The sequence below is a fragment of the Berghia stephanieae genome, chromosome 4 (assembly GCF_034508935.2).
Source record: "Berghia stephanieae isolate SIO BIC M18660-M18661 chromosome 4, UCSD_Bste_1.3, whole genome shotgun sequence".
In the NCBI taxonomy this organism is placed as follows: domain Eukaryota; kingdom Metazoa; phylum Mollusca; class Gastropoda; order Nudibranchia; family Aeolidiidae; genus Berghia; species Berghia stephanieae.
The window spans coordinates 52997760-53018942 of record NC_088363.1 but is presented as its reverse complement, the minus strand read 5'-3'; the positions used below and the strand labels follow the sequence as shown (position 1 = coordinate 53018942).

Here is a 21183-nt window from a genome sequence, read left to right as displayed (position 1 = left end):
CAGAATAAACTCTCAGCACAAAACTGACAATATATTGAATAATAGGTTAAAACAATGTGTACATTTTAGAGAGGACTGGTTCCATAGCAGACAAGTTGATTCAATAAAAGGGCATTTTATCCCCACCCCCCTCCTCCACCACCACCACTGTGAGATTGGAGGGATAAGGAATGGGGGGAGGGGGTATGGAGGAAGATGAAAGAGACAATTGGTCGCTTGATGACATAGTGCATGGGAGTGTCATGGGTGCCTGCCGTGCAGGGGCTTTTAAACCTTTTTAAAATCCTTAACAGCGAGGCTGATTTTTTGTTTTCAGATAATAGTTTGCTCTGCCCCCCCCCCCCCCCTATTTCTTTTTTTTTACAGCTTATTATTGCTGATTGCTATTTACATTATTATGGTTAGCAAATGAGATGGGAGTGTCACATGGTGCTGGGCGGTGGGAGACTAGTGCAATTAACCCCTTGCCAGTAACACTGATTTTCTGTTTTGAAATAATAGTTTCCATTTACATTATTTTTTAATGCAGAAAAAACCCTCTCCACCATAAGAGAAGTAAGAATATTACGATTCGGGTTTCAAGAAAAAACACATTAAGCATGTTTAGTGGATATTGCGCTATATAAAAGCTCAAGTTTTTAAATTGCATTACTGTTGTTTGTCTTTTCATGGAAACGGTAAGATTTTCTTTTAGGTCCAAGTAAGACTGAAATTTGCCTTTGAAAGGTTAAGTTGTTGGGGTTTTTATTATTATATTTTTCAAATGCGGCTACGCTGTTTCTTTTTCTTTTTTCTGACCGGCAAGCTCTCGCTGCACTTACCCGCATGGCTTGCACACACCAAAGGATAGATCTAGGTCACAAATCAAGACATCTTTGGTTTTGTTTGTGCCAAGATAGCAAAACAAAACCGAACGTCTTGGAGTTTGAAAGACCTTTCCATAAAAACTTGGTATTTGCAAGAACCTTAGAAACCAATTCCTGATACAGCTCTAGTGCATGGTAACTTTTGACCTTGTTTCTTTCGTTCCCACCCCCACAATCTCACTTTTTGTGTGTTATAGGCAGAACGTAAGTAGCTGGGCTGTCACATGGATGACTATATTGTCCAAAAAGAGAATCTATAGTTTGGCATAAGACACCCATTTACCCGTCTTGGTTTTTAATCCTAGCCTAGTGAGAAAATAAATCCTACATGTATTTGCAAACTGAGCAGAAAGCTTTTGGTTTACCATGAGATGGGAAGGGGAAGGGATGACACTATGACAAGACAGAAAGGGAGGGGGTAGGGGAAATGGGGAATGACATAGATCAAAGGAGTGTTATAGAGGTGCTTCATGGCGTATGCTTCGTGCAATTTTCACCTCTTAACAGTCACAATTTTTTTTTCTTCTCCAGATTGCTAATGCAGAATAAATCGTTTCCACCAAGAGAGCAGTAAGAGTATTTCGAGTCAGGCTTCAATTAAGCTATAATCGCATAGCTTGTCTTTTAATGATAACATTAAGACTATGATCTAGTGTTAGGCTAGTGTAAGATTGAATCTCGCCTTTAATGGGTAAAATTGTATTGATTTTTAAAAATAACACAAACACATACACAAACGCGCACACGGGCGAGTGTTCAAGACAGCAAGGTCCATCCATTGCTTGTATTGCAACTGTAAACCAGTTAACGCATACGTAGATCCTGAGGCTAGGTGCCCGGTTACGGTGTACAAGGCACTCCCAAAAAATTTTTTAAAAAAGAGATGGAAGGAAAGAGAGGCATCAAAATAAAGAAAAAAACAAAACAAAAAGAGTGAGAGAGGGTCTCGCACCCGCTACGGAACAAATTTTGTGCACCAATTTTTGCTGCACATATCATGCACCAGATTGCATATCTAGTGACACTTCTTCCGCAATCGTTTTCTAAAGAAACTTGTTAAAAAATTGGTCATCCATTGAATGATGATTGACATTGAAGATTTCGCAAGGAATGAAAATTACGAAATAATTTAAAACATCAACTTTTGAAATTCATCAAAGATTGTCTAGTTCCGAATGTTTTTTTAATAGAAAACAAATGCATTTTAAAATCTTAACTGCTTTTGACGGTAGACGTTAAGTTTCTTTCTATATTAAATTTTTTTTTTAATTTCTTTTAAATTGGTGGTGGCTAACTTAAAGTAGGAGCTAATTGTCGGTTCCACTGGCGTATAATAAAAGGGAGTGAGTATTTTCCGCCGGGCGGAAAATAACCCTTTTTTCTTATTCTCCGCCGGGTTTATCCTAGGGTCTTGTGACCCCCGGTCGTGTCAAAGGTCACATCCGGTCGACCGTGGCGCCATGATTGTTTTGTTCGATTGTCAATGATTGTGACTCTTGATTTCCAAGCACTTTTTCATCTTATCAACAATTGCAAAAATGCAGTTAACCAATTGCAGACTGAGACTGATACCGTTTTTATTCGTCAGGATTCTGTAGAGGTAAGAACTTGACTTTTCTTTTTTGTTTTTATTTTTAACAAGGCTCGGACTCAGGACAGTTCTAGAGCAATGCCGATCGCGATATGATGAGTATGAGGAGATAGATGAATGAATGAATGAGAATGTAATTGTATTGTAATAACAACACGCCTTGCCGACTGTCACGTGTGCCATGTGTTCTGCATTCCAATGTGATCTTTATGGATTAATCTTTAGTTGATTTTACTTAATACTGTGTAACTGTGTGCATTGTAATAGTAATTGTAAATTAACTGTAACAACTGGGCAGTTTTCAGCAGCAGGCAGCAGTGGAAGCGGTGACACAATTTTTAGAACTTTGGAGTGAAATTGAGATGCCTCATGATGATGATAATGACAATGATATAAGATATACAGTACTGTAATGAAAAACGATATCATTTTAACCATTACTTTTTTAACAAATTTATTTATTTATTTATTTATTTATTTATTTATTTATTTATCATTATTATTATTATTATTATTATTATTATTATTATTATTATTATTAACTTAAACAATGACATTGGTATGTGCCATTTTCACTGCAGTGAATTTAATTTTTTTTTTTTTTTCATTGACAGCTAACATGAAAGAGTCCAGTTGACGGTACTGGTGTCCTGACAATCAAGAAAGATAGCTGGCTCAAGATGTGTTGTGGCAATCTTATTAATTAGCAAACCATCATCTGTGCCAGCAGAGCAGAGTATCTGCATGCACTTTTTGAAACTGGTTAGTAATGTTTTGAAATCTTCATATAGCGCCTTACATTTTTATTGCAGAGATGCCAACCAGTACAGGTTTCCCGTGTTCTGTACGGTTTTTCTTCCGAAGTACGGGCATACCGTTTTATCATGAAAAATACGGGATTTGGTTGAAGTGAAAAATCCACGAAATTACGATCACAACATGAAAAGTGTTTTCATGCAGAAGAGCTTTCATTATCGATACTGAATTTTGCGAATCTTGTCCAGCCTACTGCTATATAACTATAGAGCAGTAAAGTTAGGTGCCCCATACGTAAACAAAGGTCGAGAAGCACGTGGCAAACCACATGTTCCTGTCTTGACAGCTCACGTTCCAATGTAAATAATAGAAAAAAAAATAACCTTTAAAATTTGGCTGTTAGGTGGCAAAAGAAACACATATTCATAAATACTCGATCATGCATCAAATAATGTCTAGATATGGATATTTTATGGAACAAAAGGTAAAATTTTCTAAAATTTATCAAAAGTTACAGTCTATCTATTTTTAGACCAGAGCAAATTATTGCGCTGGTGTGAACAAAACGAGAATTATTCGGAGCCTGATTTTCATAATAATTTAGCCTTATATTATTATTTCTGCAACTGTTAGATTTTATGTAAACATTTTCAATACTGAAAGTGTATTGCCTACAACTCAAACTACAAAATTGGGAGACCTATATTGTGCGTAAATTATTCCGGTCTCTAACGGAAATCACTAGCAACTTGTTATTGTTTACGTTTGGGGCACCTAACTTTACTGCTCTATTGAGTAATTCACTGCCCTTTTTCGAGTACGAGTTAACGAAGTCCGATTCGACCTTTTCGCGTTGATATCAATTTCTGCACGGCGCAGTAAATACAGGTTTTTGGTCTTGAAAATATGGGTTTTCAAAAGGCTAGGTTGGCATCTCTGTTATTGGTGATCAATACAGTACGCTCGAGCATGGGAATTTCGAACAAGTCGGGACCATGCCTGTTTGTTCGAGATTTCTGTGTTTTTGAGCTTTCCAATTTGAGTATTTTACACAGGATTTGAGGGAGGTAAATGTGGGTGGTCTTGATAAAATTCGAATTATAATTATAATGATAACTCCCCATTATTATGAACTCTGTAGAGAGTCGATAGTGAGACTGCAATTTCCTTTTCTCTGTCAGTTCAACACAATCAATTAGTGGGGGAAAAAATTCAACAGATCGCAAGGGAGTGTCCACTATATGAACGAAATAAAGGGATTAAAACTGGGAATTGTACCAAGTTTGAGATTTCCGTGATTTCGAGATTTGCATGCTCGAGTTTAAATGCTCGTTAATCTAAATGATAGTTTGTTGTCAAGATTTTTGACCTGTATGGTAAAGCCAATGAAATTTCAACTGTGTTGGTGATGGTGAGAATGATGGCCATTTAAAAAAAAATTGGTATGTCTTTGACAAATTCAATTTATGACAATGATTTTGATTATATAGGCCTTTCCAAAAATTGCTAACAAAATGCCTCTTTTCTATTTTCATTTTTCAAACCAGAGCAAGATCAACCATCTTTGTGGAACTTCAGACAAACCGGTTGCAAACAAGTGGTGTTGAATTTTCCTGTATTGAGGCGAAAGAAAAAAAATTTTCTGGGAGTTTGCGAAAGCAAATTGCGTTTGATTTGGAGCTAAATCTATTTTCGCCATTTACCTGGGTTTTTTTTGTCTCAAATAGATTTGATTTTGTAGTTCAAATTGATTAGAAACTTATCTCACAAGCAGCATTTAAAAAAATAAAAACACGAGGGTAGTGCGGTCATATCATATTAGTTTTTGTGATTACAGTGATGAATTCGTAAGATATAAATCATATTTGACCACACCAGTGTTTAAATTTTTCAGCATTTATTTTCTTAGGGAATGGGTTAGCGAATCATTTATACATTTTTTAGACAGATCAATCTACACAATTTTCGTGTTTTCTTGTCCTATGATGGTCATTATTTTGAAAATTTTATGGATCAGCTTATGTCAAATAAGTGTTTTCTCAAATTTCCGTTTTGTGTCATTTTCTGATTTTCTAAGAACCATATATGTCATTTTCCTTTAGATTATTTTCAAATTTATTCAGAATCTTTTTTATGATGTGTTTTGCATCATGATGGAAACATTTGGGGTAAATTAAAATTTAGAAGTTTTTTTAATTTTAAAAATTAATTTTTTTCCTGTCGATCCGCACCACAATTTCAGCCAAAATTAAAAAATATTGTACAGCATTTCTTTCTAGACAAGTTTTTTTTTTTTCAGAAATTGATCAATTTACAAAATTTGACTATTCTCTTGTTCCATATTGATTATGCTTTGAAATTTTGATGGACGTTGTCTGCAAAATTAGCTTGTTTATCAAATTAATAAAGACATTTTGTTTTTTTCTCAAAATATCATTTTCACATTTTCTGACATTCATAGCTGGATTGTTTCCCATCAGATTGTATACCAAATTTGGTCAGAATCTTTCGTATGATGGGTATTGCATCATGATGGATTTGGTTTTGGTCTAAACTAAAATTTAGTAGTTTTATGAATTTTTAAATTGGATTTTTTCTTGTCATTCCATGCCAAATTTTCAATTGTAATCGAAAAACAATTCTTTAAATATATTTTTCAAGACTTGCTAAGCCTTTCCATTGTGATGTAGCTCTTGTAGGGAACATTGTGTGTAAATTTGGAAGATTTCGTTGGCTTTCGGTGCATCAGTGTCGGAAATTATTTTTTGTGTGGGGTGGGTGGGGTTGGTCTCATTTTAGCCTATATTGTCTGTGTCATTGAAGACATTTAAATATATTGAGCTTTTTATATAGCGCAATATCCACTAAATGTGCTCAAAGTGCTTTACAAGGGGGCCCTGGTCAACAGCAACGCTTGTTATGCGATATTACAATTTTTTTGGACAGAGACAATACTGTTAACAGCCGGGTACTCCTTTTACACCTGAGTATGTTGAGAGAATGTGAGTTAAGAGCCTTTTCCAAGGACTCAACTATGCGCAGAGCGAGGTTCGAACCCAGGACCTTCCGATCCGAAAGCGTCTGTCATACCATAAGATCACATAGCCACACATTTGTTTTTAGCTTTTTTCTTCTTTTTTTTTTGGTGTGTATGTGTGTTAATCATCAAATTAGACCTCCTACCACCTGAAATAACAGGGGAATACCAATATTGGCACTGCGATAAAAAATGGATTTTTGACTACAGGTTCTCCTTTAAGGTGAAATATTTCCTAGCTCAGATGAGGGTGTTTTAAGCGGACTGTAGTGCGTTCCAACGTGAGATAATTTTTTTTTTTCATAATAAAATGTATTCACTGCCAGTTGTGACATATAGGTTGACTGCTTAGTTCTGATCTCCAGTGCTATTACATACTTGAGTACCTATCATCAGGCCTATTACTATTACACACTGAGTCCCTACCACCAGCGCTATTAGTCATTGAGTCCCTACCACCAGTCCTGTGAGTCACTGGGTTCATACCACTACTGTTAGCCACCGAGTCCCTACCTCTCGCCCTATTGGCTACTGAGTCCTCACCACCAGCCCTATTGGCCTTTGAGTCCATACCAATACCACTCGCCACTGATTCCTTACCACCAGTCCTGTTAGCCACTGAATCCATACCACTAGCCCTGTACTGTTAGCCACCATAGAGAATACAGGACTCCTAGTCTGTGTTAGCCACTAAGTCCTACCACTAGCCCTGTTAGTGTTAGCCACTGAGTCCTAACTCTAGCCCTGTTAGCCACTGAGTCCCTCCCACTGACGTGCTAGCCGCTGAGTCCCTACCACCAGCCCTATATCTGACATGGCGGTTTTTTGAAAAAAAAAATCCCAAATTTTGCAAGCTAAAAAACCCAGCAAAATTTGCAAAAAGTTGCGATTAATTTTCCTAAAAACCCATAATTCGATCATGGAAGGGTTTCACGGTGCTTGCAACAAATGTAAGGTCATATCAGCGCCAGTAAAAAGGAAGAAAATGGGATCTAGTAAAAAGTTCTAGAATTACAATTAAATTACCCAAGAAAAAGGAAGAACACGCTATCAGTGTACTTATTTTGAGATTATCTAAATGTTTCATCCTGACACAAGCACAGGTCCCCCAGTGATGATAATGAAAATTTGTCAAAAAGGAGGAAAATCTTCTGGCCCGTCAGTCAAGCCCTGAACTACCACTTAGCAGAAAATGTTTGACATGACAAAAACAACGGAACATTTATGAAGAAATCCTAAAATCCCAGATTGTCATCACTAGTCCCCACTAAATATTTTAAAATTTATTTATTTTATTTTAGTTTGTTTTTTGTTTTTTTGTGCAAAACATTGCAAAGTTTGCGGCCGCAATGCAAATCAGGGATTTTTTTTTGCCATTTTTTTTTTTTGCGGCCAGCAACGCGGCCGCAAGCGATGCAAAAAAAAACTGCCATGACAGTATTAGTCACTGCGACTGGTCCCCACCACAGGCCCTATTGTCCACTGAGCCCCTACAGCAAGCCCTATTAGCCACTGGATCCTTATCATCAGCTCTATTAGCCAATGAGTCCCTACACGAGGATATTCTAACTGTTCTATTATATTTGGGTTTATTTACAGGTACTATATTAAGTTAAGCCTGTTTCTGTATTGTTGATCAATAAAGAATATTGAATTTCAACAAATACTTAGTTATTTACCTACCACCAGCCCTATTAGCCACTGAGTCCTTACCATCAGCTCTATTACTATTAGCCACTGAGTCACTACCGCCAGCTCTATTAGCCACTGAGTCCCTACCACCAGCCCTGTTGTCCACTGAGTCCCTACTCCCAGCTCTATTAGCGACTGAGTCCTTACCACCAGCCCTATTTGCCACTGAGTCCCTGTTACCAGCTCTTTTGTCCACTGAGACCTTACCATCAGCTCTATTAGTATTAGCCAATGAGTCTCTACTACCACCAGTTCGATTAGCCACCATCCTATCAATAATATTAGCCACTGAGTCCCTACCGCCTGCTCTATTACTAAAGGCCACTGCATCCTTACCATGATGGGGAGGGGGGGGGGGTATTTGACACAGAGTAGAGTACCCACTGAGGCCCTACCACCAGCGCTATAGAAACATAGTGGTTATTTGTTCCCATCACAGTACAGACGATGTGTAACCTTTAACGTGTCGTGAACGGATTTCCCAATCTCGTTCACGATATGTAAAATAAGGAAAGAGTTCAGAAAAAGTCTCCACCGAAGTGGGCGTTCTCCATATAGATAGTTCGAAGATGACGTCACTCGGGTCTTTGTTATTGTTTTTTGCCATCCGCGTTTATGAGTAATGCTCACTGAAATGTATTAACCCGACTATAAACGTTCATGGAAACACACAGTTTTGTGTGTTGGTCCGTTATACTTCCGGATGGCAATGTTATGAGCTTCTTAGCCAAGCGCATACTATCTATATGTAGAGGACATATATGGGCGGTTAAAAATCCTCTAAAAGCACATCGGGAATCGTCCCGGTACAGTCTAATTCTAAAACATAGTATGGCGGATCGGATCTGTCAGATACAAACGATAGGCAAAATAGTAGATCTAGAATTAGGCTTGGTGTCGAAGAGAAAAGAATGAAGGGTGTCACAAGCTTTTATAGGATAGACACTATGACGTCACGTTTACGCGGGAGACAGTGAACAAACACAACATGAAGATTACTCACAACAGACTGATCGAGACACGACAGTCATACCATAACAAAACACTTACAACAACAACAACATAAACTTATCACAATAATCAGTGACATAAAATCTTCCCCACAAACGTTTGTATTTGTAGTCTGATTGAGCAACACTAGTGAGAACTAATCACACAACTAGCAGTGAGAAAGAGCAGAGTTAATAGTTAAGTCAACTCCCTTCATTCTCCAAATTATTTTAGTCCGGCAAGCTTGAACTTGAAGTGTGTCTCAAATCTACTGGTTAATTACCCACTGATTCTCTACCGTCTACCGCCACCGCTATTACCCACTGATTCCCTAATAATAACGAGGGAGGGGGGGGGGGGGGGGGGGGAATAAAACGACCAGATTATTTACACTACACCACGAAGGTCAGAATATGGGAGTCCGCTAAGTCTCAAAGATCAACTTGAAAAACCCGGCGGAAAATAAGCAAATTTGTTATTCTCCGCCCGGCGGAAAATAAAAAGAAGGACTATTTTCCGCCCGGCGGAGAATAATGACAGCCATAATAAAAAGCCTGGTCTTTTCTTATTGCCAGACACTGTGTATAATAAAAAGCCTGGCATTTTCTTATTGCTAGATAGTGTCAGTCGTTGATCGTTGTTATTGACAGACATAATCATCATACGTGATTTGTGAAACAAGTCTTTGACTCTGTTCTATTTCAATTTCACTATTTCTTCATTGCCAACCAACCACAGGCAGTGTAGCAAATGCAACGTGTAGTTTTTTAAAAATCTCAATTTCAAGAACAAAAAAATATGTTGGTTCGGTTGCACTGGGTAAATAGAAAGTGAAAGTGAAAAGGTCAATTCGAAATGACAATGCGATTTTTTATTTGAATATCTCATTTATTTGTTTGTATTCCATGAGTATTCTTTGTGAAGAGTGTAAAAATCTATTGGCAAATATGTAAAAAAATCACTTGTCAATGAACTGCTTTGCCTATAAGAAACTCATAAATGCTTATTTTCTTATGTAGATTTATCTTATTATTCTCTACTCTTACATGTACTCTGCTCACTGAACTTATTATTCTCGTCTGCTGGTTCGTCGAGCTCAGCTTGGCTTATGCATGAAGCCGGCATTTTAAAATCAATCTCTCACAAAAAGTAAAAGACCATGGAGAGAAAATTATTGTACGACAGTAACTTTCAATACTAACCAGTCAAACAGCCCTGCTTGATCGGCAAAAAGCCCAAACGAGTATCCAATAATACTGGACAATATAACAAACGTCAGCGTTCCATGACACATTGTGGTAGCCATGTTTTCATTGATCAATTTTTCGATTTTCAGCTCAAAAAGATTACAATTTTTGTACAAGTTGATTCAAAAGTACTCTCATCTTTAGAAGATCATCACGAAACAATATTCTTCTCAACGGCGGGACGTCCGACTCGCGAATGTTTTTTTTTATTGTTCTAAGTTCTGAGCATTAAATAGGTAAGTAACGCAACTTTTATAATGGGACTATCATATTTTTGCTTTTATCAAAAGCGAATATTTTTCTTGTATAGGATGCATTTTATATAAATTTAGATACAAATGTTACTCAAGAAACACTTGAAACATTTCGGCTTAAAAAAGAAAATTGATTGACATCAGTATTTAATGTATGAATTATGATGAAAATATATATTTGTTATTACATTTAATATGATTCATATTATGCATTTGATCACCTGTCAATACATCGTTCAGAATAATGCTGCATACATCTTTTCGACGCTGCCACAATCAAATTACCTTTACCACCACCACCACTATCAATCATCATCATCATCATCATCATCATCATCATCATCACCAACATCCTTGTCGTCGTCGTTGTCATCATCAGCATCTCCCCTCTGGCTCATCCACGCTCCTTCCTCTGTCTCCTCCCCTTCCTCCTACTCATTCTCTCTTTCCGATTCTGGGTATCCTCCTGTTCTTATCCGCGTCTCCGCCGCCTCCTCCTCCCTCTTCTCCTTGGCCTTCATTCCCTTCTCTTCTTCTCCATCCCTCTCGGCCTCCGTTTTTGCCTATCATAAACACAATCATAACAACAGTATCTTTAATTTCTGATGATTTATTTACCATTTTAACGTTGCATGAGGTTGGTTTACGAGAACTCTTCCCGTCCCAGCCTCTCACTTTCTCAAGATCTTCTCCCACCCTTCACCTCATCTCATTTCCCCCTTTGTATATTAATAATAATATAGGTTTGCCTTCGGCCCGTATATAATATGTCTTTGTGTGTGGCTGAGCATTCATGCCGATTGGTCAAAATAATTTCAACTAGCCATGACAATTCATTGAATTTAAACTTCATAAATTGTAAATATAATTTTCTGGAATTTTCACCCCCCCCCCCCTCCCCTCCCAATCCTCTTATGCGACGTGCAGCTATTTGCATGTCTGTACACATGGCTTTTACCTAATTGGTCATGTTGCTATGTCGCCTTTGTAATATTGTGAAAATCAATTCACCGAAACAGATTTCTATCTAGAAATATTAGATCAATAACTTGCGTCATGATTTTATACCGTCCACGTAATAATTGAAAATAATTCTCGGAAAGGGATTTCTAGAAATATCACAGTTCCAATAACTTGCTGACGGAATGGTTATATTCGTATGGGGGTGGAGAGAGATTTTGAGTTTTTATGATTTTGGCCAAATCTTTATCCTAATCTGAGTATTAGAGACTAGGTACCAAGTGTCTGAATAGTTCGAACTTGGAAGGACATAATAATATTATCATTGATTTTCAATACGTCTTACCACCTTTAAAGGCGTGGTTATATTATAGTACTCGCTGGATTCTAGAACGCACTCGGGAGAAGCGAAAAAACGTGCTAGAATCCGAATGTGCCGAAATCCGATGCTCATGGGAGGTAACCGATACATTCGCTCACCCAGTTACAGTTCCAGCGTGTTGTATAGCAGTAGCGTGCTGAAAAACGGCGTGCTTGAATCCTGCGAATACTGTATATGTGGTATGACACTCGGCCTCTGACCTGTAGGTCTCTGATCGAGTATCGCTGTGGGCGTTGCAAAGTTTGTTCCTTGGAAAAGATTCTTTCCTCAAATTTTGTCACCATACTCAGTTGTAAAATGAGTACCTGTCGATAAGATAATTATTGTAATACGTAGCATATCGCCTTTCGGGCTCTATGTCTCTCTCCATCAAGCGTTACGTCTCTCCCTACATGTTTAATGTTGCTATTGGCTTGTGACCCCTTGTGAACTATATTGAGCACATGAAAAGAATAAAGCGCCATATAAAAGGTCACTTTTTTCGTCTCTAGTAAACAACAAGTAACTAAAATGCGACTCATGCTCCACATAAGGCCCCACATTTATTGAATGGTCTTCGCAACTGCAGGTTTTTTGTTGTTGTTGTTGGGTTTTTTTCTTCATCTTTTAACCGTCCTCTAAAGGGTTGTCACCAGGTTCTTTCTGGGACGTAGAAAGCTCCTTCCAACATAGCCGTAAAGCCCGTGGAGCGGGGTTTATCTCGGTTTATATAACGTTAGGCAGGAAAGAGCAGTTGCTTGTTACCATTTTGATAGGACTAGAGGCTATTGCAAAGTATTTTCCACCAGATCTAAAAGACCCAGCTTCCCAAGTGAGTGGACGAGGAGAGGGTTATCACGAAAAGAAAAACATCCGGGTTTGCCTATTCATTCTAATCGATCAAAATAGTTTCAACCAGTCATGTCAGCGCCCCCCCCCCCCCCTTCCGCTACCGCACCTCCCCTCTAGAACAAATCCTGGAAATTTTACATCTCAATAACTTGCTGATTGAATGATTACATTCATCTACTTCCATTATTCCGCCGCCTTTACCCCCCCTTGTCTCAGTTCTTATCTAATGAGCGCCTTTGGAGGCGAGAATATACATCGTACAGCAATAAATTTATATACTATACGATGATGGGACGTTACGCTTTACAGACTGTGGCATATTATTATTATTATTATTATTATTATTATTATTATTATTATTATTATTATTATTATTATTATTATTACAATTGTTATATTTCAATTTATTAAATTATTATTATTATATTATTATTATTATTATTATTATTATTATTATTATTATTATTATTATTATTATTATTATTATTATTATATTATATTATTATTATTATATTATTATTATTATTATTATTATTATTATTATTATTATTGTTGTTGTTATTACTATTATTATTAATATTATTATTATTATTTTATTATTATATTATTATTATTATTATTATTATTATATTATTATTATATTATATTATTATTATATTATTATTATTATTATTATTATTATTATTATTATTATTATTATTATTATTATTATTATTATTATATTATTATTATTATTATATTATTTATTATTATTATTATTTATTATTATTATTATTATTATTATTATTATTATTATTATTATTATTATTATTATTATTATTATTATTATTATTGTTGTTGTTGTTGTTGTTGTTGTTGCTGTTATTATTTCGATTGAACGAAATCAGCTTTTAATGAGGGGAGGATATTTTTACTTTTAAAAAAATGATATTGGCCAAAACTTTATCGCATTTCCAAGAAAGTTCTTTGTATTGGAAAAGTTCAAAACCGAGAAGGGACTTTTTAAAAAACATATAATAATTATTGATTTTCAATATGTGTTATTACCACCTTCTCAAGCACTTTTACACCTATATTAACATTTATTACTTCCTCTTGAAGACATGACATATACGTCTAATCTTCTTAATAGATTGATAAAAAGTGATAAACAAAAATGACTATAACACCTTCAAAAAACAATAAAATACCAAACACGGAAGGTTTCGGGCTCAAAACCCTTCTTCAGCCAAGAACAAAAAACAATAAAACGATAAACACATTCTAAATGTGTTTATTGGTGTTTTCTTTTGTTGTAGGCTGCAGAAAATAGGTTTTGAACCCGAAACGTTCCGTGTTTGATATTTTTGTTATATTCATTTTTGTTTATTACTATATACAGTCCACAACATCTAGCAGCTTAGTATCACTTTGGCTTATGTTAATTGATTGATGTTCATTTGTCTCCCTAATTGACTTATTTATCTCAGACCCTAGTGGTGGCGGCAATTTTCAACTTTCAGCATACCCGCTTCTGTGTTACCTTATTCGATGGGAACGATACCCGTCTTGGATAATGTTAATTTCTTTTAAAATCCATCAGATCGAATCATCTGTAGGCTAGATATACCTTTAGATGAGGATGTCACTTAACAATACGTTTACTTTAGCTAATTTATTTACGAGCGATCGAGATTTTTTTTGAAAATTAAAGAAAGAAGTAAATAGTGAAACAAAATTTATGTGAACTAACAGTGCTTGAAAAATAATTGAAAAGAATCATTAAAATAAATAAATAAATAAATGAATAAAAAATAACATAAATCAAACACACACAGAACAAAATCAAGAGAGAAACCCCCCCCATCAAACAAAAACAAAACAACAACCCCCCCCCCCCCCTAACAAAATAAAATCCCCGGTTATCTAAGATAAGTTCTTTTCAATTTTCAACGCATCAGTCTGTTCCAATTTTAAAATTGTAAATTATCTCTATATTCATAGTTTTCTTGTTCCTAATTTTTCATCAGCTCAATTCCAAAATTAAAACGAAAGAGTTCTAATGAACAAGAAGAAGAAGAAGAAGAAGAAGAAGAAGGATGAAGAGGAGAAAGAGGGAGGGGGGGGGGTGAGGGAGAAGAAGAAGAAGAAAAGGGAAAGTGAAAAAGAAAAAAAGTAACGAAATCGTTTTTTTATCATATATTTTTTTATTTCTTAGAAGAGCATGTTACAAGCACATACTTGGTTGGGACACTGGCCGGCATTACATTGTTCCGTACACCACATGTCCAACTCGGTAACTCCCATCTGTCCTAACGCATTCTGACTAGACTGATGGTAACACACCAGGCTTTTTTGACAAGCACAAGAGCAATAATCAGAACCACAAGCTCCACCCGATCGGCATTTTGTCGTGCAGATGCTATCTGCATCAGGGATGTTCCTGTAGTTTGGCGTCGCGACGCAGACGAGCTGATCAGGTTTTTGGCATCTCAAAGCAGGATGTGATTGGCTTAGTGTGAGAAAGGGAGACAAATACTGATTGGCTATTTTTTGTGAGAAGATTGGTGACATGGAGCTCCCCAGAGTCATGACATCATTTGGACTTGGCATCCAAGAAAATATTTGACTACTGCTACTTTCCTTGGTGGTATAACCGTTGGCCGGGAATGCCCGACTGAGTCTCGAAGGAGTGGTCATATCTGGGAGTACATTTGGCGTCTGCCAAGTAGGATATGGGCGTGACAAGGTTGGAATTGCTGGGGTCAAGTTTGGATTCATGTTCAATCCAGGGTTATACATGCCGTACGGGTTGGTCTGCTGTGGGAATAGATTGCCAGTTAGATAGTTGTTGTACGGCCACTGTGGTAACAAAGGAGGTTTCCACGAATTGGCTCTTTCACTCATTCTCTTCAGCTTCTCCCGTTCTTCATTCTCCTTCCATCGATCAAATTCAGCTTGTCTTCTGGCGATAAGGTCCAAATCCTCGGGAGTAAAATAATCTCTTCCTAAATTATCTGGATAATTTCCATAATCCACCACGCCTCCTCCTCCGGGGAGATCGTTGATGCTGTCGCCTCTGTTAGGTCCGTTGTCTGCGGGTGTTGTAACAACTTCTTCGGTCGGCGCTGGTGTAGTTGGCGCAAGTGTCGTTGGCGCAGGTTTTGGGGTTGTGTAGTCGTCGTAGTAGTCAATGACTTCAGGCCCTGGACCTTCTACTTCAGGAACTCGAACGAAAATAACAACGCGTCTTCCGCAGCCGCCCTCTTCACTACTGCAATCACTACTGTCACTGCTGCCTCCACCTCCTCTAAAGTACGTCGGCACATTTCTAGGACTATATCCTTCAGAAGATGAAGAGCCACCGCCTCTATTATTGTAATAGTAATCATCGTAATTGTTGTTTCTTCCATTGTTCCTATTAGCCAACTCCTCAACAATGTCGTGCAAACCATTTCGAAGATTTTGCCTGTTTGCGATATCCTTAAGAGCATCGCGGAGTCTTAAGAAGGTATTCTGACGATCTCCGGTGTCAATATTAACCCTATTCATCATTCGCCCGCCACTTTGTTCCTCGCTACTTCCACCTCCATTCATCGCGTTATACTGTCTAGTGAGAGAAGGTATATCCATTGCGAAACTTCTTCTGAAATTCATACCACCACCGCCTTCCTCACTGCTTCCACTTCCACCACCAGGCCTGAAAGTCCGCATGTTGAAAGACGCTCTTGCAAAATTGTTACCCTCCCCACTTTCCCCGCCTCCACCCCCACACAACCCCATCAAGGGCATCATATCCAAACTCAAACCATAATCGTCATAAGAATTATAGTAGTCGGTTCCGGACATCATATAATCGTTAGCGCCACCTTCTCTCAGGAAAAGATTTGCAAAACCCGTAGACTGGCGATTAAAACTTCGGGCCATCGTTTGCTGGTCGTCGTCGTTTTCATTTTCATTGTTTTTGCTGGTGGTGGTTCTTGTGAGATCATTGGCGGAAGCCCAGCCTTGGTTGATTCCTGAGTTGACGATCAGAGAAGAAACGCCGGTGCCATATGGTCCATTGGCGTAGGTCTGCAAAAGTAAAGATAGTGGGACAGAGCAGGAAAGGGATGTGAGAGGGACAGGGAGAATAACGTGAAGCAACTGTTGATCATAACAATTTTAGAGTCATGGAAACCTTTCAATATGTTTTTTTATTTCATCTGACAAGGTTCTCACTCTTTTACGTATATATATATATATATATATATATATATATATATATATATATATATATATATATATATATATATATATATATATATATATAAATTACACCTTTCCACTGCGGTATCATTTGATACCGCAGCCTATGCATTCCATGAAGGAATATAGATAATCCATCAAACAAGCTGTCTGATGGCAAATCGAATCATTCATTTTGTCAAAAGAGAGCAAAGTGGGGGTTAATAGTCTTGCCCAAAGAATAAAAGAAAGTGCCTGAAGCGGGGCTCGAACCTGGGAGCTCCCGGGTCACGGTGCAATGCCTTGACCACTCGGCCACTTCTTATATTATGCACTTTTAAAAAATTGAGATCGTTAATAGCTTTACCAGAGGTCTTTTTTTTCTTTTGATTGAATGAATGAATGCATAAATGAATGGCTTATTAAGTGAATAGATGAATGACTCACAATCAATCACTTGAGGGATTTTACTTATAAAAGTACTATCAGCAACAGTGAAATTTATAGTCGATATTTAAAACAAACTATTATTTTAACATTTACACGAATTGGTACTTTATAAACCCCGCGAATGGGAAACATTGGAAGGGTTGGAGGAAAACTAGTTTGCGAATCATCTTGGCTCTGAGCGGCGCATAGTTGAGTCCTTGAAAAGGTTGTTTACTCTCATTCTCTCACCGTACTCGAGTGTAAAATAATTACCTGGCCATTAACATCGTTGTCTTTGCCGGGGAAAAAAATTGTATTATCTCCGAACAGGAGTCATGTCTCCTCCTACATGTTGAGTGTTGCTGTTGGCTTGGGGGCCCCGTGTAAAGCGTGTAGTGGATATTGCTCTGTATAAATGCTCCAGTAAATTGACATGTGGGACTTTCCGTTTAAGGTTGTAAAATTGAGAATTGTAGGAAATAGAATTCTTCAGTTGACCGGACAAATCATGACGAATCTATCCATATAAAGCCAGCAAGACGTGCAAAGATGATTTTCACTCGACTCAAGACCAGATTCTCGTCAGACCACACGAAACTTACAGATTGAAGACAAATTAGTGGAGGAATTTGTATGCAATTCTGAATAGTTTGGGTCAGAAGTTATTTTTTTCTCGATTAAGGTTTGTCAGTGGAAACTATGAGCGGGATATGAGCGTAACTCAACTCATAAACGATCTCCAATGGAAACCCCTACATGAAAGACGGTCCATCAACAAACTCCTCATATTCCACAAAGCACAAAACGGAAAACTCGAAATTCCAACTAGCCATTTGAAACGGAACAACAAAAGAACAAGAAACTCAGCATTTAATTTTGAAACCCCCCACTCAAGAACAAACCATCATCTTTACTCTTTATTTCCCCTCCACCATCATCTTTGGAACTCCCTACCAACTAATTGTAACAAACTCTTTCGACTGATGACTTCAAAGAATTGCTCGCTGCTTCCCTCTAAAACCCCCGGAGCGTTGGCCTTAATGGAAGAAGAAGAAGAAGAAGAAGAAGAAGAAGAAGAAGAAGAAGAAGAAGAAAACTATTGTTTTTGTCTTAAACTTAAATTGGTTGACCAGATGCGGTCTGACGAAAATCTAATGTAGGCTGGGTGAATCAATTGAAAAAAAAAACAAACAAAACTTGTTTTTAAATTCATAAATGTTGATAATGACAATGGAAATACGTAATTTCTTAAAGTGCAAATAACTCTACTTTCCTGTTCCTGATCATGACAATGAATATTTACTTTTCCGAGTTTATCCCGACAAAATACTGGTGGCTGAAGGTTTTATCACCTCATGGACAATAATGACCTATTGCGCTTAGTTAAAATGCTCACAATATCCCCAACAGCATATTATATATATGTAACGTACCAACACACAATACTATGTGTAACCTTAACTTTTTCTTGTCTGATTGATACAATTTAGTGAGAACTAGATAAAATTTAAAAAAACGGCAGACTAAAAACAATAACAAAGAGTTGAGTAACGTCTATTTCGTTCCTTCTATAGAATTTGCAGTATTGAAAAATATAAAAATTGTACAATAGACAATAACTTACATTGTATACTTCAGCCAGGGCGCCGACGGATAGGTCCGCCGTCTGTCCCAATTTTCCTTCGGCGTCTCCATAGTAGCCAATGGTAACATCAGCACAGTTGTAGATCTCCGTTTGAGGTCCACAGCCCATACAGCCTCTACCGTTAGAGTCGTAACCCCATTCGTTAGCTGCGATAAAAGGATGTGGGGGAAAAAAATCAGTTCACTAATCAGCTGTGGACTTTTCTCTGTTTTCAAAAGATCCTACCATTTAAAAAATATTATGTGATTATCTATTCCGCATTTTAGTCATTTATGCGGACCACTTCCCTAAAGCCCCTCATGTCATGATAAGAGATCCTGATATACAAGAGAAATAAAAAGCACTGTTTGCATTTTTTTTTTTAAAGAAAGAAAATATGGAGACTGTATTCATGGAATAGCTAATACAAAATTTCTTCCCGTTTTAGTCAGCCAAATCCTAGTGACTCTGGGAAATCACATGACCCCCCCCCCCCCAAAAAAAAAATAATTAAAAAATAAAAAAAAGAATCCCCCCAAAAAAACAAACGATAAAACACCAAAAAAAAAAATCAACAACAAACAAACAAACAAACAAACAAACAAACAAACAAACAAACAAAGCGATAAGAGTCGACTTGAAATAATAAGAAAAAATCATAACCTGTGATTACAATAGTTGGAAAGAAAAAAGCAGGATTCGAGAATAGAAGTAGCTGAAGTATGCCAGTCCTTATCGTAGAAAAAAATTTAAAAAGGAAAAAAAAAAAAGCTTTTATATAGGGCAAAATCCACTAAAAGCCCTCAAAGCGCTTTACAATGGATCATAAGCCAACAGCAACACTTAACATGTGGAGCAAGACATTACACATGTAAAGCGCTATTCCAATTATTATTCTGACAAATATAACGTCGTCCAGGTACTCATTTTACCCTTGGATACAGTGAGAGAATGTGAGTAAACAGACTTTTCTAAGGACTCAACATTGCGCTTCTCAGAGCGGGATTTGTAAAAAGTACCTACAGATCTGAGGCGGAAATCTCTACCACTAGACCACAGCGAAAACAAAATGCTCAGTAGTCAATTGTTAAAATGGGAATATAAATGAAAATTGATTTTTTTTCTTTCTTACAAGCATGATAGTGCCACTGGAGAACACAGTGAGTACAAGTTACGCCTTTTGGAAGTTTGACGTCCAGTCTGTACAGACCAGTTGGATTTCTGGTGTTCTCTGGAATTTCAAGTCGCCTTCTTTTGCCGTTTTTAATCTGGGATTGGAAGAATAGATATATTTTGTACTCCAAGTTGTTTTTATTGGTATTCGGTAAGTAGGTACCTATTTATAAAATTTCAACTCTCTTCTCCTTCCTCAGTCTTCCTTTCTAATCCCCCCCCCTCTCTCTCTCTCTCTCTCTCTCTCTCTCTCTCTCTCTCTCTCTCTCTGTCTGTCTCTCTCTCTATCCCTCTCTATCTCTCTCTCTCTCCTTCTCTATCGCTCTGTCTTTTAACAAAAATTAATATGCGAAAAGTCATATTCCTCAGTACATTTTATGTGTTTCTCATTCCTTTACGTCTCTATATAAACTTTAAAAAGAATTAAATAGTTTAAGGTAGCTGGATCCGGAGATATCACTAGAATATTATTTTTCTTCAAATTTTCAATTTATGTCTTTTTAAAAATCTTCTATCATCATTTAGAAACACAATAAAACTTGCAAGGCTGCTAAATATGACCTAGTATTTATTTTATAGACCATTTGGCGAACATATGTGTATTCAGATTGCCCCCGACAACCTTTTCATTTACCTTGGTTACCACCATGTTTTCCCCATCAACATACAATTTTGAGCTAAACATGTGATGTTCTATTAAAACTGGAGAGCTTTTAGCATTGGAAAATGCATGGAAACATGTATACAATTCCGGAGACCACTGAAATACCGAAGTGCATGTAGCCTGTATTTTCATCCTTTTTGCCTTTTTTTTTCTTCCGAAATACACCTTTTTGTCCGAACTTACCATTTTAAAATCATAGCTGTGGACTATTATAGATATCAACATTAAACGTTGCATACTATTTACCAATATATTATTTTATGTCCTGAATCTAAAACTAAGTCTCTATAATCAATATTTTTTCTACCTGTGGTTCTCATGGATACGTAATTATGGTCATTTTTTTTTCTTATGATTGTACTTCTTGCCCATTTCATCTTCTATCACACGCATATTTTAAACGAAAATGCATGTATTTTTAATTCAGGACATGAAATAGGTTCTAATTGAAGCATGTTGAAATTTTGAAACAATTGTATTG

At 36.9% G+C, this 21183-nt stretch overlaps 3 protein-coding genes across 3 annotated transcripts in view; 1 reads left to right on the top strand and 2 right to left on the bottom strand.

The window, feature by feature from the left end:
- The window catches only part of LOC144970805 (ER membrane protein complex subunit 1-like), a 44098-nt gene extending 33813 nt beyond the window's left edge, over positions 1-10285 (bottom strand). The window contains exon 1 of the mRNA XM_078910828.1: positions 10135-10285. Coding sequence (XP_078766954.1) covers positions 10135-10238 — 104 coding nt within the window. The 5' untranslated portion in view covers positions 10239-10285. The remainder of the gene's footprint in view (positions 1-10134) is intronic.
- A 4487-nt stretch (positions 10286-14772) lies between these two features.
- Positions 14773-21183, bottom strand: part of LOC144970806 (uncharacterized) — a 12585-nt gene continuing 6174 nt past the window's right edge. Inside the window, exons 3-5 of the mRNA XM_078910829.1 lie at positions 19998-20133; positions 18866-19032; positions 14773-16659 (exon numbers count right to left, since the gene is read on the bottom strand). Coding sequence (XP_078766955.1) covers positions 14800-16659; positions 18866-19032; positions 19998-20133 — 2163 coding nt within the window. The 3' untranslated portion in view covers positions 14773-14799. The remainder of the gene's footprint in view (positions 16660-18865; positions 19033-19997; positions 20134-21183) is intronic.
- LOC144970809 (cytidine deaminase-like) overlaps positions 20169-21183 on the top strand; it is a 38342-nt gene continuing 37327 nt past the window's right edge. Inside the window, exon 1 of the mRNA XM_078910833.1 lies at positions 20169-20189. The gene's annotated coding sequence lies outside the window, so the exon portion shown is untranslated. The remainder of the gene's footprint in view (positions 20190-21183) is intronic.